This window comes from Oncorhynchus mykiss, chromosome 25 (genome assembly GCF_057628025.1).
Source record: "Oncorhynchus mykiss isolate SJ-2025 chromosome 25, ASM5762802v1, whole genome shotgun sequence".
Taxonomy (NCBI): Eukaryota; Metazoa; Chordata; class Actinopteri; order Salmoniformes; family Salmonidae; genus Oncorhynchus; species Oncorhynchus mykiss.
The window spans coordinates 9,491,033-9,508,409 of NC_143046.1; the positions used below are offsets into that span (position 1 = coordinate 9,491,033).

Consider the following 17,377-nt stretch of genomic DNA (forward strand, 5'->3'; position numbering starts at 1 on the left):
TGTGTTGATTATTATTATCTGATCATGCTGGTCATTTATGAACGTTTGAACATCTTGGCCATGTTCTGTTATAATCTCCACCCGGCACAGCCAGAAGAGGACTGGCCACCCCACATAGCCTGGTTCGTCTCTAGGTTTCTTCCAAGGTTCCGGCCTTTCTAGGGAGTTTTTCCTAGCCACCGTGCTTCTACACCTGCATTGCTTGCTGTTTGGGGTTTTAAGATGGGTTTATGTACAGCACTTTGTGACATCAGCTGATGTAAGAAGTAAGATGATGTACTTGATTGATTGATTGATTCACAGAATGTACAGATTATTGAATAGATTATGTCAGTGCTTAAACAAGATGTCAACAACATATTTCTTAATATTGACTAAATATTATTCTGGACTAACATACATTATCCATTCAAATGCTTTGCTTGCTCACAACAAGTTGAAAATCTGATTGTAAATCCTCCAGGTTTGACAGACTGTTGTTTTGAGACTTGCATCTACTGTCAGTTGACTAAAGAATGTTCCGTGAATTTGCATCTACTGTCAGTTGACTAAAGAATGTTCCGTGAATTTGCATCTACTGTCAGTTGACTAAAGAATGTTCCGTGAATTTGCATCTACTGTCAGTTGACTAAAGAATGTTCCGTGAATTTGCATCTACTGTCAGTTGACTAAAGAATGTTCCGTGAATTTGCATCTACTGTCAGTTGACTAAAGAATGTTCCGTGAATTTGATACGTTGAACATTCCCAAGTTCCAAACATTATGAACAGGAAGATGAGTGCAGACCGGAGTTAAACCTCACAAATATGTTAGTTATGTTTTGTTTGCCTTTTCTCATTATGCTTTGAATTTAAATGTAAAAGAGTGGCCTGGACACTGAACGCGACGACACGAGGCTGTCCAACCAGAGAGATATTCTCCCTTCTCAGGCTTCAGGTCTCTCTCTCTCTCTCTCTCTCCCCTTCTCCCTCAATCATTGTATATTTATTATGTTTCTTGAATATTTTGTATCATTGTTATTTAATAATATATATACATAAAATATATACATACAATGGTTGTGAGGTGCTGTCTAAATAACAAATGTCTTGAGACATGTCCCATAGTATTGAATGTCTTCTTAGAAATGTGTTTTAATACATCTTCAAAAACAACAATGTCTCAAGACGTCTGGGTATGAAAGTAATGACATTACGTTACTGAATTTTGGGTAATCCCAAAAATATATTACAATGATTACCATGATTACACAAATTTTGCACAGGTTAGGCCTAAACAGTAACTGTAACGGATTGCATTGTGGTTTGGCCACTCTACTCAAATTGCTGTTTTTTATGAACTGGGCAGTCACAGAATGATCAACAAAACTGTTTACATCCATGTTAATAGTTGGTGTAGGAGGGGATTTATATCATGCCGTTTGTCATTTGTCCAGGCCTACAGTGCAGAATGAATTCTAATGGAATACAGGCCTAGTTGTCTACTATAGACACTATAGACATAAATAGACATTTATGGTTTAACTTTCTAAATAAATGTAATCCCTGGGCCAATGCATTAATCTGATCCTGGCCAGCTTGTCTTGAAGTAGGCCCAGTAAATTCATTCCTCAGCAGCCTATGTGAACGCAGACACCCACCACCCAGTGAAGACAATAGCAGCGTGAGGAGTCCCCACCATGAATAACACACACACACACACACACACACACACACACACACACACACACACACACACACACACACACACACACACACACACACACACACACACACACACACACACACACACACACACACACACACACACACACACACACACACACCCCTCCCCTCCTTCAACAGACAAATTAAAAGGAAGCCGACCACCCTCCATTTTAGCTCCACAAACAAAGCCTGGAGAGAATGGCCCACCTCTGGCTCTAACACCAACCCCACCATACCTCCCACTGCACCCCACCATACCTCCCACTGCACCCCACCCCACCATACCTCCCACTGCACCCCACCATACCTCCCACTGCACCCCACCATACCTCCCACTCCCACCCCACCATACCTCCCACTCCCACCCCACCCCACCATACCTCCCACTGCACCCGAACCCCACCATACCTCCCACTGCACCCCACCATACCTCCCACTCCCACCCCACCATACCTCCCATCCCACCCCACCATACCTCCCACTGCACTCCCTACAGAGGGGCTATATGAACTGACTACCATATCCTCCAACAGCACTATGGAAGGCTGGGGTAACTGAAGGAGCCATGGTGGTCATTTTGATTGTTTATTTGATTTTATATGTGATCCCACTCCCACTGCACTAGTCTCTACAGATGGGCTGTGGGGAATCCTGCTACTTGATCTCACTACATTATCCTCCAATGATAATCTAGTGATCCCGTGGGAAGCTGTAGTATATATCTGCATTTCTACATTGCACAATTATTTTGGAAGGATTTAATCGGATTGTAATGTGTGTCACTGTGTGACAACAGTGTGTGCTAAATGTGCGTTCATATTCACTACACACGAGTCATTGATAGTGTGTTGATGAATGGGCCTCTATGACAGAATGTCGTAGAACACAGACCACTCTGAAGGAGACGGGTGGGTGGAGTGTGAGGGCTGAAGAGAAGAAGAGTTTGATTTGTTGAGAAATGTCCGTGGGACACTTTTCATATTCCTCCCCCTCTGGTTTTCAGTCGGCTAGGCCAAGGTCCTGTTTGAATAATGTTAAAATGTACCGTTGTTGAACGTTTTCCCTCTTCCGTGAAACACGTCAATGTCCTGACATGATTGGATCGGTGTAAGATATTTGTGCTTACCAAATGATAATTGCAATTGTCTCAGAACAGGGCAGCACAGCTGGCCCTTGGATGTACACAGAGAGCAAACAATAATATGCATGTACATTTCTCCTGGCTGAAAGTGGAGGAGAGATTGACTTCATCACTACTTTTATTTATGAGAGGTATTGACATGTTGAATGCACCGAGCTGTCTGTCTAAACTACTGGCACACAGCTCAGACAACTATGCATACCCACAAGACGTCTCTTCACAGTCCCCAAAATCAGAACAGACTATGGGAGGCACACAGTACTACATAGAGCCATTTTTTATTTATTTTAATGTAAGTTGACTGAGAACATGTTCTCATTTACAGCAACGACCTGGGGAATAGTTACCGGGGAGAGGAGGAATGAACCAATTGTAAACTGGGGATTATTAGGAGACCGTGATGGTTTGAGGGCCAGATTGGGAATTTAGCCAGGACACCGGGGTTAACACCCCTACTCTTACAATAAGTGTCATGGGATCATTAATGACCTCAGAGAGTCAGGACACCCGTTTAACATCCCATCTGAAAGACAGCACCCTACACAGGGCAGTGTCCCCAATCACTGCTCCGGGGCATTGGAATATGTATATTTATTTAGACCAGAGGAAAGAGTGCCCCCTACTGGCCCTCCAATACCACTTCCAGCAGCATCTGGTCTCCCATCCAAGGACTGACCAGGACCAACCCTGCTTAGCTTCAGAAGCAAGCCAGCAGTGGTATGCAGGGTGGTATGCTGCTGACTAGATGGAACTCTATTCCACATCAAGAAACTGACACAAGCAGTAAAATTAGAAATAACAGAAGAAGAAAAACCAACTTATGGAACAGCAGGGATTGTGAAGCAACAAACATTGGCAGACACACACACACACTATACATATACATACACACACACTATACATACACATGGATTTTGTACTGTAGATAGGCTGTGGTGTAAGGGCCTGAGGGCACACAGTTTGTTGTGACGCGTGTGAATGTATTGTAATGTTTTATAATTGTATAAAACTGCCTTAATTTTGCTGGACCCCAGGAAGAGTAGCTTTGGTAGCAGCTAATGGGGATCCACCATTATAAATACAAATACCCTATATAGTGCACTCCTTTTGACCAGTCATTTAGCCAATAGGTTGCCATTGTGAAGCAGCATTGTCTCAGTAATACCATACAATAGCTTGTAAACGATAATCAAATAGCCTCAATATCAAACAAAAGAACACACAGACGGAGTGAAGATATTTAGTTATTTGTTGTTGTTTATTTCAATGGCTCATCGGATAAAAAAAGAAACTTCTCTGAGTGTCACTTCAACAAAGGCTACAAAAACAGCTTTACAAAAATAGACGTGGGACATTTCTGGTGTCATTTCATTGGACAAGTAGTGTGTGTGTGTGTGTGTTTTTCTCAGCACAGTTCTGTGGACATAGAAACATGCACAGTATCGCTATAGCAACACGTACAGTACACCAATCAAGGCTGCAATGTGCAACATAGTGTTCAGAGCTCTCGGCTTTCTGGCAGCAAGGATCGACGTCGAGTCAAATCACACAATAATGTCAAGGAATTAAGTTAGAAAAGATGAACCGGTTAGTGAGGGCTATCCTCAAGACAGTGACGGCTGTGAGAGAAGACTTCTAGCCGTAGAAATAGAAGGAATCATTCTAAATGGTATGGTTCTACCAACAAAAACATATTGCACCTTGAGACCTCGGTGAGAAGTAGCTTTTTAGTGAGGGAAAGACTTGAGTTCTTTTATCTAAAACAGGGTCGTATTCATTAGGTGACACCGTAGCAAAACATTTTGCAAACAGAAAAAAAAAGCGTTCTTTTTGGGACAAGTTCATATAGTCCCTCCCTGTTTGTCCGTTTTCTTCCGTTTGGTGCCTAATGAATATGACCCACTACTCCACACCGACTGCATCCATCTTTATTAAACACAGATCAGGAGTAAATAAAATACACTTAAAATAATAGGAATGTAAAATAAACTGTAGTTAACAAAAAAGACAGAATCCCTTTGTCTATAAAAAGTAGTGATGACCGTACAGTGACTGAGTCTGGGTAGATTGACATAGTTCAGAAGAGATCAGGCAGAAAGATACATTTGGTTGCTAGTAACATACTCTAGTAAGCCCTTCATTCCATTTCTAGTAATATACTATCTAGACTACAGTAAGGTATGTTCATGCTATAAAAAAAGTTTAGACAAATTTCAGATGCTTGACAGATAACTTGCTTAAGCAAGCTTCATACAGCGTTCATTTCAATAAATCTCTGATATCCAAGCCTAGAACATTGAGAATCACAACATAAAAACCTATATAGAACATGTTCTGAGAACCAGAACACAGCCTTAGTAGTATCAGCATAGTTCAAGTGTGAAAACTGCTGGGGACAAGGTACAACCATAGTAAAAACATACACATTCAATGGCATACGGACAGAGAAAAGGACCAGAAGTTTACATCGTTGCAGATAGAAATGTGATTTATAGAGCTTCCACTATTCCCTGCTCTACACAACAGATACCCATCTCTGATCTAAACAGCACATTTCTATCTAAACATTCTGTAACGTTCCAACTAACTCTCCTTCTGAGTGAGCCCCCGATTTAGATTTTTTTTGGCCATCGCCACGGTAACCAGCGAGACCCCCTGTGACCCAGAAGGGGAATCTGGATGTGTTTACGTTCCAACAGGAAGTAGAAGTATGGGGAAAAGCAGTGCTGGGAATGTGGGAAGCTATTAGTAATGACAAGCTGCAGATGGGCTGTGTGTTTCATCGTCTGGAAGGTCACGGATTCTACCAGGATGCAAATTTGGTGTTTGTTTATATATCTTAGTATGTTATTTAAAAATGAAGGTCCTCTTCCTCAGAGAGGTAGATCAGTGAGAAACCCTCCTGGGTGCCATGCTAGTATCTACTTAAAGCACACTCAATAGGACACAGTAAGAAGACAGCTGATTGGGTAACCTCAGCAATAAGGAGACGGCTGATTGGATATTCACAGCCTAACCTGAGCCTGAATATACAGTTATACAAGGGCACAGAAAAACACATTACACGCGGGTATAAAAAAAACAACTAAAAACTAAAACTAAACTTACTTCACCAAAGAATACAAAATAAAGCAACAAGGAATAGATGTGTCCATATAAATAAGAAGCTACGGCACGTTTCAATGGCATCGTATTCAAGTAATCCGTTACATCAAGTCCCTGATATACGCTGTGGTTCATGGAAACAAGTCTTCAGCTCACACAGAACCATCACTTCTAATAGAAGGCAGCAGAATGTCATTATCTACTTCAACAGAGTTCTAAGCATAGAATTAGAATGCCAATCATTCTATTTCTATGTTTCCAAGTCTCCTTAACCATGAGCATTCCGTGTCAGTTCACTTCCACTTGAAGTCTGAGTGGAAGGACGTGGAAAACAGAGCTTCATTCTTTAACCCTCACTACGAGACTTGGTGGTTGGAACACCCCCCCCCCCCTCTTTCTGGAAACAAAGATCCAGATATGAGGAGAGCTCCACCACAAGACAAGACTTTGCAAAAAGTAAGAAGTGACAAGGAGGGAGAAAGGGAGACTAAAGGCTGTAAGGAGAGGTGACGAGGAGGGAGGGAGACTAAAGGCTGTAAGGAGAGGTGACGAGGAGGGAGGAAGGGAGACTAAAGGCTGTAAGGAGAGGTGACAAGGAGGGAGGAAGGGAGAATAAAGGCTGTAAGGAGAGGTGACAAGGAAGGAGGAAGGATGAAAGAAGAGAAAGCCAAAACATGACAGCTATGTTAAAACTATGGATTTCCCCTGCTGTGACAGAACAATGAACTCTGTGGTCTCCCCTCCTCAACCAGAGAGGATTTTGGGTAGGAATTCTCAGAATGCCCCTGGAGCACTTAGTCACGAGTGACATAATCCCTTTATTCACTGGCATAAGAGTGATATAAGGCTGACATAGCAAGTGACACAGCCTCTTCAACTCACTGGTAGGTCTACTTATAACACTTCATACCACTGTTCTCAAGTCAGCAGCTCAATATGTCACTTTACTGACCAATTACTCGTCTTCAGTTGAGTTGATCTGTTTTTGGGATTAGAGTGAGAGAGATCCAGCAGCACTTCATCTTCAGCTGAATTCACAGACAGACAGACAGACAGACATCACTCTGGTCAAAACCCAGGAGGCACTGAGGAGGAATCATGCTGCATAGCCTCTGGTTCACAGTGATAACAGCATCTTAACCAGGGACATACGGTGACCATTCTACAGTGTTTTAATGCTTCTGCCTTGGAATCACGTTCCTGCGACGGGATCGGAACACAGTGTTCAACAGTCAGTCAGTGACGTCAGGTGTCATGTCAGTGTGATGACCTCCACGGGGTCATCGGTGCCCTTTGACCTTTGCTTGTGTTTTAGCCGTCTTTCTCTCCGTCTCTGTCTGAGGGTGGGGGGCGCAGGGCGGGGTGCGGCAGAGGAGGGGGACGGGGTGCTGACGGAGATGGAGAGGAGGTCTGCCAGGGAGCGGAGAGGAGGAGGAAGTAGTGAGGGAAGAGGATTGCAGCGCTCCCTGTCCCTGGCTCGGGGCAGTTTGCTGTTCATCCTCTCCTCTGTCTCCTGGCGTCACCTGTCGAAGCAGCCCGCTGCCGTGAAGGTGTGGTGGGGGCCCACGCCCCCCAGGTACCCTCCGGTGTAGGCCATGCTGAGGCAGTGTCTCGGCTCCGCAGCCAAGGCTACCTGCATGGAGATGGGGCCCTGCAAGGCCAGCGGTGCCACCCGAGCCCCAGGCTGCAGCCCCGAAGTCAGGCTAGGATAGGAGGGGAAGGCCGCTGCTGTGGAGGTCATGGTGTTGGCCCCAGTGAGCAGCCCCGAAGTCAGGCTAGGATAGGAGGGGAAGGTCCCTGCTGTGGAGGTCATGGTGTTGGCCCCAGTGAGCAGCCCCATCCTGTGGCTTTGGAGGATGTCCTGGGACATGTTGACCACAGCAGGCCCCAAAGCCTGGGAGTCAGCTAGCGCGTGGAGCTGGGACAAGGAGGGGGAGTGCTGGGAGAGGTGAGGGAAGCCCACTGGGCCAGGCTGGAAAAGGAGCTGCTGGGGGTTGGAGGAGGTAGCTGGTCTCTGGACTGGGGAGAGGTGGGAGGGAGGAGGGTGGGACTGGAGAGAGGAGGAGCAAGACAACGGAGGGGTGGATTTGGGTTTGTTGGCCTCCTTCACATCATTGTCATGGGCACTGTGGAGGAGAGACAGACGGGGAGGTAGAACAAGACCTGTGTTATTATCTGAGGACAGTGACAGTGGATTGTCATGTGTTTACAGTTAACCTATATGAGACCTGTGTTATTATCTGAGGACAGTGGATTGTCATGTGTTTACAGTTAACCTATATGAGACCTGTGTTATTATCTGAGGACAGTGGATTGTCATGTGTTTACAGTTAACCTATATGAGCAACGAGAGAATTAGCATGGAGATGGGCTTGGTCAAATGGATATGATCAGGTCTTTGCATACAAGCATTCAACTGGTCTCAGGTGTGTCTGTCCTGTATGAGAGAGACTGAGGTGAGGTGGCCCCAGGTGTGTGTGTGAGAGAGATTTACAAGCATTATGAGTTTGATGCAGTGTGTGAGGTGGCCCCAGGTGTGTGTGTGTGTGTGTGTGTGTGTGTGTGTGTGTGTGTGAGAGAGAGAGAGAGACTTACAGCAGCATGAGTTTGATGCAGTGTGTGAGGTGTTCCCAGGTGTGTGTGTGTGTGTGTGTGTGTGTGTGAGTGTGTGTGTGTGTGTGTGAGAGACTTACAGCATTATGAGTTTGATGCAGTGTGTGAGGTGTTCCCAGGTGTGTGTGTGTGTGTGTGTGTGAGTGTGTGTGTGTGTGTGAGAGACTTACAGCATTATGAGTTTGATGCAGTGTGTGAGGTGTTCCCAGGTGTGTGTGTGTGTGTGTGAGTGTGTGTGTGTGTGTGAGAGACTTACAGCATTATGAGTTTGATGCAGTGTGTGAGGTGTTCCCAGGTGTGTGTGTGTGTGTGTGTGTGTGTGTGTGAGAGAGAGAGACTTACAGCATTATGAGTTTGATGCAGTGTGTGAGGTGTTCCCAGGTGTGTGTGTGTGTGTGTGTGTGTGTGTGAGAGAGAGACTTACAGCAGCATGAGTTTGATGCAGTGTGTGAGGTGTTCCCAGGTGTGTGTGTGTGTGTGTGTGTGAGAGAGAGACTTACAGCAGCATGAGTTTGATGCAGTGTGTGAGGTGTTCCCAGGTGTGTGTGTGTGTGTGTGTGTGTGTGTGTGTGAGAGAGAGACTTACAGCAGCATGAGTTTGATGCAGTGTGTGAGGTGTTCCCAGGTGTGTGTGTGTGTGTGTGTGTGTGTGAGAGAGAGAGACTTACAGCATTATGAGTTTGATGCAGTGTGTGAGGTGTTCCCAGGTGTGTGTGTGTGTGTGTGTGTGTGTGTGTGTGAGAGAGAGACTTACAGCAGCATGAGTTTGATGCAGTGTGTGAGGTGTTCCCAGGTGTGTGTGTGTGTGTGTGTGTGTGAGAGAGAGAGACTTACAGCATTATGAGTTTGATGCAGTGTGTGAGGTGTTCCCAGGTGTGTGTGTGTGTGTGTGTGTGTGTGTGTGAGAGAGAGACTTACAGCAGCATGAGTTTGATGCAGTGTGTGAGGTGTTCCCAGGTGTGTGTGTGTGTGTGTGAGTGTGTGTGTGTGTGAGAGAGAGACTTACAGCAGCATGAGTTTGATGCAGTGTGTGAGGTGTTCCCAGGTGTGTGTGTGTGTGTGTGTGTGAGTGTGTGTGTGTGTGTGTGAGAGACTTACAGCATTATGAGTTTGATGCAGTGTGTGAGGTGTTCCCAGGTGTGTGTGTGTGTGTGTGTGTGTGTGAGAGAGAGAGACTTACAGCATTATGAGTTTGATGCAGTGTGTGAGGTGTTCCCAGGTGTGTGTGTGTGTGTGTGTGTGTGTGTGAGAGAGAGACTTACAGCAGCATGAGTTTGATGCAGTGTGTGAGGTGTTCCCAGGTGTGTGTGTGTGTGTGTGTGTGAGAGAGAGACTTACAGCAGCATGAGTTTGATGCAGTGTGTGAGGTGTTCCCAGGTGTGTGTGTGTGTGTGTGTGTGTGAGAGAGAGAGACTTACAGCATTATGAGTTTGATGCAGTGTGTGAGGTGTTCCCAGGTGTGTGTGTGTGTGTGTGTGTGTGTGTGTGTGTGAGAGAGAGACTTACAGCAGCATGAGTTTGATGCAGTGTGTGAGGTGTTCCCAGGTGTGTGTGTGTGTGTGTGAGTGTGTGTGTGTGTGAGAGAGAGACTTACAGCAGCATGAGTTTGATGCAGTGTGTGAGGTGTTCCCAGGTGTGTGTGTGTGTGTGTGTGAGTGTGTGAGAGACTTACAGCATTATGAGTTTGATGCAGTGTGTGAGGTGTTCCCAGGTGTGTGTGTGTGTGTGTGTGTGTGTGTGTGAGAGAGAGACTTACAGCAGCATGAGTTTGATGCAGTGTGTGAGGTGTTCCCAGGTGTGTGTGTGTGTGTGTGTGTGTGTGTGTGTGTGTGTGTGTGTGTGTGTGTGTGTGTGAGAGAGAGACTTACAGCAGCATGAGTTTGATGCAGTGTGTGAGGTGTTCCCAGGTGTGTGTGTGTGTGTGTGTGTGTGTGTGTGTGTGTGAGAGAGAGACTTACAGCAGCATGAGTTTGATGCAGTGTGTGAGGTGTTCCCAGGTGTATCCAGTCAATAGGTGTAGAGACGTGGTCCAGCTAGGAGAAATCTGGAGACAGATACGAGACGCAGCTACGCACGCTGCCGCCACCTGAGACGGCCGGAAACTCAGGAACGCATGGTCTAGAGGAACACAGCCAATCAGACCGTTAGTAGAGGAACACAGCCAATCAGACCGTTAGTAGAGGAACACAGCCTATCAGACCGTTAGTAGAGGAACACAGCCTATCAGACCATTAGTAGAGGAACACAGCCTATCAGACCGTTAGTAGAGGTCTAGAGGAACACAGCCAATCAGACCGTTAGTAGTGATGTAGAGGAACACAGCCTATCAGACCGTTAGTAGAGGAACACAGCCAATCAGACCGTTAGTAGAGGTCTAGAGGAACACAGCCAATCAGACCGTTAGTAGAGGAACACAGCCAATCAGACCGTTAGTAGAGGAACACAGCCAATCAGACCGTTAGTAGAGGTCTAGAGGAACACAGCCAATCAGACCGTTAGTATAGGTCTAGAGGAACACAGCCAATCAGACCGTTAGTAGTGATGTAGAGGAACACAGCCTATCAGACCGTTAGTAGAGGAACACAGCCAATCAGACCGTTAGTAGAGGTCTAGAGGAACACAGCCAATCAGACCGTTAGTAGTGATGTAGAGGAACACAGCCTATCAGACCGTTAGTAGAGGAACACAGCCAATCAGACCGTTAGTAGAGGAACACAGCCTATCAGACCGTTAGTAGAGGAACACAGCCTATCAGACCGTTAGTAGAGGTCTAGAGGAACACAGCCAATCAGACCGTTAGTAGAGGTCTAGAGGAACACAGCCAATCAGACCGTTAGTAGAGGAACACAGCCAATCAGACCGTTAGTAGAGGTCTAGAGGAACACAGCCAATCAGACCGTTAGTAGAGGAACACAGCCAATCAGACCATTAGTAGAGGTCTAGAGGAACACAGCCAATCAGACCATTAGTAGAGGTCTAGAGGAACACAGCCAATCAGACCATTAGTAGTGGTCTAGAGAAACACAGCCAATCAGACCATTAGTAGAGGTCTAGAGGAACACAGCCAATCAGACTGTTAGTAGAGGAACACAGCCAATCAGACCGTTAGTAGAGGTCTAGAGGAACACAGCCAATCAGACCATTAGTAGTGGTCTAGAGAAACACAGCCAATCAGACCGTTAGTAGAGGTCTAGAGAAACACAGCCAATCAGACCGTTAGTAGAGGAACACAGCCAATCAGACCGTTAGTAGAGGAACACAGCCTATCAGACCGTTAGTAGAGGAACACAGCCAATCAGACCGTTAGTAGAGGAACACAGCCTATCAGACCGTTAGTAGAGGTCTAGAGGACACAGCCAATCAGACCGTTAGTAGAGGAACACAGCCTATCAGACCGTTAGTAGAGGTCTAGAGGAACACAGCCAATCAGACCGTTAGTAGTGGTCTTGAGGGACACAGCCAATCAGACCAGACCGTTAGTAGAGGAACACAGCCTATCAGACCGTTAGTAGTGGTCTAGAGAAACACAGCCAATCAGACCGTTAGTAGTGGTCTTGAGGGACACAGCCAATCAGACCGTTAGTAGAGGTCTAGAGGAACACAGCCAATCAGACCGTTAGTAGAGGTCTAGAGGAACACAGCCAATCAGACCGTTAGTATAGGTCTAGAGGAACACAGCCAATCAGACCGTTAGTAGAGGAACACAGCCAATCAGACCGTTAGTAGAGGAACACAGCCAATCAGACCGTTAGTAGTGGTCTAGAGGAACACAGCCTATCAGACCGTTAGTAGAGGTCTAGAGGAACACAGCCAATCAGACCGTTAGTAGTGGTCTAGAGGACACAGCCAATCAGACCTTTATTAGAGGTCTAGAGGAACACAGCCAATCAGACCGTTAGTAGAGGTCTAGAGGAACACAGCCAATCAGACCGTTAGTAGTGGTCTAGAGGAACACAGCCAATGAGACCGTTAGTAGAGGTCTAGAGGACACAGCCAATCAGACCGTTAGTAGAGGTCTAGAGAAACACAGCCAATCAGACCGTTAGTAGAGGAACACAGCCAATCAGACCGTTAGTAGAGGAACACAGCCTATCAGACCGTTAGTAGAGGTCTAGAGGACACAGCCAATCAGACCGTTAGTAGAGGTCTAGAGGACACAGCCAATCAGACCGTTAGTAGAGGTCTAGAGGAACACAGCCAATCAGACCATTAGTAGAGGTCTAGAGGAACACAGCCAATCAGACCATTAGTAGAGGTCTAGAGGACACAGCCAATCAGACTGTTAGTTTGTGACAAGCACATGAGTCTACATATATTTCATACCTGCCCCTCTATTTTTCTCCCTTCCATCCCTCTCTCTGGCTTTAACCTTTGCCCCTGTGCACTCATTCCTTCACCCCACCCATCACCTCAATCCCTCCCTCACCCCTCACCTTGCAGTGACACCTCCAGGAAGTAGTGTGTGTACTTGTCCATAAAGGTTTTGGTCTTGGAGAGGGAGGAGAGAGGCCAGCCGTTGTACAGGTCTCCCTCCTGCACCGAGGCCTGGAGGTAGTAGTCTATGAAGTGGGCCGGGGTGGGCATACACAGGTTCCAGCTGAACGTCTCCAACAGCAGCAGCTCCATCTTGATGAGGTCTCTCTTGTTGAGAACAAGGTTCAGAGAACACATGAAGCCCAGGGAGTTGAGCTGCTCCAACTTAGGTACTCGGTCCTCCCTCTCCTCAAACTTACCTACAGGGAAGAGAGAGAGTTTAGAAGGTAGCCTACACGAAAACCTTTGTACTTGTCACATGCTTCAGTGTTGACTAAACCGTGAAATGCTTACTTACCAACCCTTCCCGCCAACGCAGAGAGAAATAAAATACCAAAACAATAGAAAATCAAAACACGTAATAAATAAATACACAATGAGTAACAATAATCAGTACAGATGTGTAGAGGTACGAGGTAACTGAGGGAGATACGGTGCCTTCGGAAAGTACTCAGACCCCTTGACTTTTCCAAGGGGTCTGAGTACGTTACAGTACCCGCAAAACACAACATCTACCTGCAAAACGCCAGTCTGAATGTCAACAGTGAAGAAACGACTCCGGGATGCTGGCCTTCTAGGCAGAGTTCCTCTGTCCAGTGTCTGTTCATTTGCCCATCTTAATATTTTATTTTTATTGGTCAGTCTGAGATATGGCTTTTTCTTTGCAACTCTGCCTAGAAGGCCAGCAACCCGGAGTCGCCTCTTCACTGTTGACATTGAGACTGGTGTTTTGTGGGTACTATTTAATGAAGCTGCCAGTTGAGGACTTGTGAGGTGTCTGTTTCTCAAACTAGACACTCTAATGTACTCCTCTTTCTCAGTTGTGCACTGGGGTCTCCCACTCTATATTCTGGTTAGAGCGAGTTTGTGCTGTTCTGTGAAGGGAGTAATACACAGCGTTGTACGAGATCTTAATTTTCTTGGTAACTTCTCACATGGAATAGCCTTCATTTCTCAGAACAAGAATAGACTGACGAGTTTCAGAAGAAAGGTCTTTGTTTCTGGACATTTTGAGCCTGTAATCGAACCCACAATGCTGATGCTCCAGATACTCAACTAGTCTAAACAAGGCCAGTTTTATTGCTTCTTTAATCAGGACAACAGTTTTCAGCTGTGCTGACATAATTGCAAAGGGTTTTCTAATGATAAATAAGCATTTTGAAATGATAAACTGCGATTAGCTAACACAACGTGCCATTGGAACACAGGAGTGATGGTTGCTGATAATGGGCCTCTGTACGCCTATGTAGATATTCCATTAAAAACCAGACGTTTCCAGCTACAATTGTCAAGGAAAGAGGGTGAGAAGGGGGAGGAATGAGGGTGAGGAGGAGGGAGGAACGAGGGTGAGGAGGAGGGAGGAACGAGGGTGAGGAGGAGGGAGGAAAGAGGGTGAGAAGGGGGGAGGAAAGAGGGTGAGAAGGGGGGAGGAAAGAGGGTGAGAAGGGGGGGAGGAAAGAGGGTGAGAAGGGGGGGAGGAAAGAGGGTGAGAAGGGGGGGAGGAAAGAGGGTGAGAAGGGGGGGAGGAAAGAGGGTGAGAAGGGGGGAGGAAAGAGGGTGAGAAGGGGGGGGGGAAAGAGGGTGAGAAGGGGGGAGGAAAGAGGGTGAGAAGGGGGGAGGAAAGAGGGTGAGAAGGGGGAGGAAAGAGGGTGAGAAGGGGGGGAGGAAAGAGGGTGAGAAAGAGTGAGGAGTCCGGGTACTCAGGCACTTTTCCCTAAAAACAACTAATAAGCCTCTCGGTTCCTCCTATAAACCTGTTTCAGCAGGAAAACTGGGAGGGGGGGGGGCGCTGACATGGGCACACGTGGCACCCTCATGGCACAGAGAACTGATATGAGGGAGACGATGTCAACAACTAGGCCGACCCTCTACAGAAGATACATGTATGTTCAGGAAATGTGTACAATACCCATGTGTAGAGTCACTGGGTACAGACACACAATCAAACAGTGTTCAAAACAAAGAATGGACTAGGTTACATTCACATCTTATCTCACACACTGAGACACAGTGTTGGGAAGGAACGTGGCCGTCACAACTACCGTATTATACAAGTCCTAAAACCCAACAGCTTGGATTAACAGTCTACGGACAAGCCTTGTCAACATACCACGGATCACAGCACTAACGTCATGACAAACAGAGACAGGAGAGTTGGAGGGAAGGGAGGTTTGATGGAGTTAGTCCTCACACCATCTGAACAGGCCTGCCTGGCTACGTCTTCCCCCCGTCCACTGCACAACTCCTTGATTTTTCCTTGCCTCGCACTCTTTCCCACACTATGTTGCAATTTCATCACTCTCTATCCACCCCCCACCACCACCACCCTCTGTCAAATCAAACTTTATTAGTCACATGCCCCGAATACAACAACTGTCGACCTTACCGGGGAATGCTTACTTACTTAAGACTTTAACCAACAGCGCAGTTCAGCATAGTTGGTTAGGAGCAGATAAAACATCAGCACCCCCCCTCCACCCCCTCTAATTCCCACCCTCCTCTCCCTCTTCCCCCATTAACCCCCTCTATAATTCCCTGCCTAGTTGTCTTAATTAAGACCAGCTGAACCAATGTGTGTGTGTAATATGCAATATATATATATATATATATATATATATATATATATATATATATATATATATATATATATATATATATATATATATATATATATATAGATAGGCTCTTTCAAGTGTGATTTTTACTGCTGATGCCGCAGCCTGCCATTAACCCTGTAGGAGAGAGCCGTAGAGAGCCCAGCCAGCAGCCAATCACCCCAGCAGGCCTTAGGAGGCAGTTAACACATAGGCTGTAATGGAGTCTCATAACCAGAACAGGAAACAATAAGTGCTGTTCTGTTCACTCCCACCCGCTACTCCAGCTGTTTTAGCATGGGGCCGGCCCAGCCCACTCCAGCCTAGACCCAGTCTCAAGCTACACTTTCCCCATTCACCTTCATAACCTATAGGCTAGTAGTCTCGTCTGTCTGCTGGACTCCTGTGTCCACAGGCGCAGTCATAAAATGGCCATGAATACACCCCCCCCCCCCCCCCCCATCTCTACAAAACCACCTCTTACATCCTGGTAGGGACATTGTGTTGTCAGTCTCCTCCCTGTGATGGCTCTTTGGTTTACCACTTGCATTGGCTGTTGGTTGGGTGTGTGTTTTAACAAGGGATACAACAAACTATTTCAACTGAAATTACATTTCTGAAAAGAGGTAGAAGTCATAGGGTCAAAAGGTGATTTAGTACTGCAAGCTGCTTTTTAGCATTTATGTTAATTACAAGTACAACCTGTCCTGTTTCATGTCAACAAGATGAACACGGTGACTAATCTACGAGCTGTGGGAGAGAAAAAGAAAGGGTGCTTCCTCCTCTGTGAGTTCCTTCAGTCTTCCTGGCTGGAAAGTAGGTTGCTAAACGATCCTATCTAAAGAGCGAGAGAGGGTCTAGTCGGTGCTTCCTCTGCTGAGCCAAGTGTATGCCTGTCCTCTTCAGAACCTAACCTCCCTCCGGGGCTGCGGGTCGGCCCTGTGGACGTGTGTCGAGAGGCTGTAGAGAGCGCCCAGAGAGAGGTTGAAAGGTAAGAACAGCAGGATGTAGTTATGTCCTCTCTTCCCAGGTCTACTGCTGGGGGGGGGGATATTAGACTACGGCTAAAGGAGTATAGAAACCTGAGAACCTGCTGGGGGGGGGGGGGGGGGTATTAGACTACTGCTAAAGGCGTATAGAAACCTGAGAACCTGCTGGGGGGGGGGGGGGGGTATTAGACTACTGCTAAAGGAGTGTAGAAACCTGAGAACCTGCTGGGGGGGGGGGGGGGGGGTATTAGACTACTGCTAAAGGAGTGTAGAAACCTGAGAACCTGCTGGGGGGGGGGGGGGGGTATTAGACTACTGCTAAAGGAGTATAGAAACCTGAGAACCAGCTGGGGGGGGGGGGGGTATTAGACTACTGCTAAAGGAGTATAGAGACCTGAGAACCTGCTGGGGGGGGGGGGTATTAGACTACTGCTAAAGGAGTGTAGAAACCTGAGAACCTGCCGGGGGGGTATTAGACTACTGCTAAAGGAGTGTAGAAACCTGAGAACCTGCCGGGGGGGGGGGTATTAGACTACTGCTAAAGGATTGTAGAAACCTGAGAACCTGCTGGGGGGGAGGGGGGGGGGGGTATTAGACTACTGCTAAAGGAGTATAGAAACCTGAGAACCTGCTGGGGGGGGTATTAGACTACTGCTAAAGGAGTGTAGAAACCTGAGAACCTGCTGGGGGGGGGGG

At 46.7% G+C, this 17,377-nt stretch overlaps 1 protein-coding gene across 1 annotated transcript in view; it reads right to left on the reverse strand.

The window, feature by feature from the left end:
- Positions 1-4,086: 4,086 nt before the first annotated feature.
- The window catches only part of LOC110504527 (cyclin-J), a 43,828-nt gene continuing 30,537 nt past the window's right edge, over positions 4,087-17,377 (reverse strand). Inside the window, exons 4-6 of the mRNA XM_036969785.2 lie at positions 12,999-13,298; positions 10,524-10,683; positions 4,087-8,078 (exon numbers count right to left, since the gene is read on the reverse strand). Coding sequence (XP_036825680.2) covers positions 7,472-8,078; positions 10,524-10,683; positions 12,999-13,298 — 1,067 coding nt within the window. The 3' untranslated portion in view covers positions 4,087-7,471. The remainder of the gene's footprint in view (positions 8,079-10,523; positions 10,684-12,998; positions 13,299-17,377) is intronic.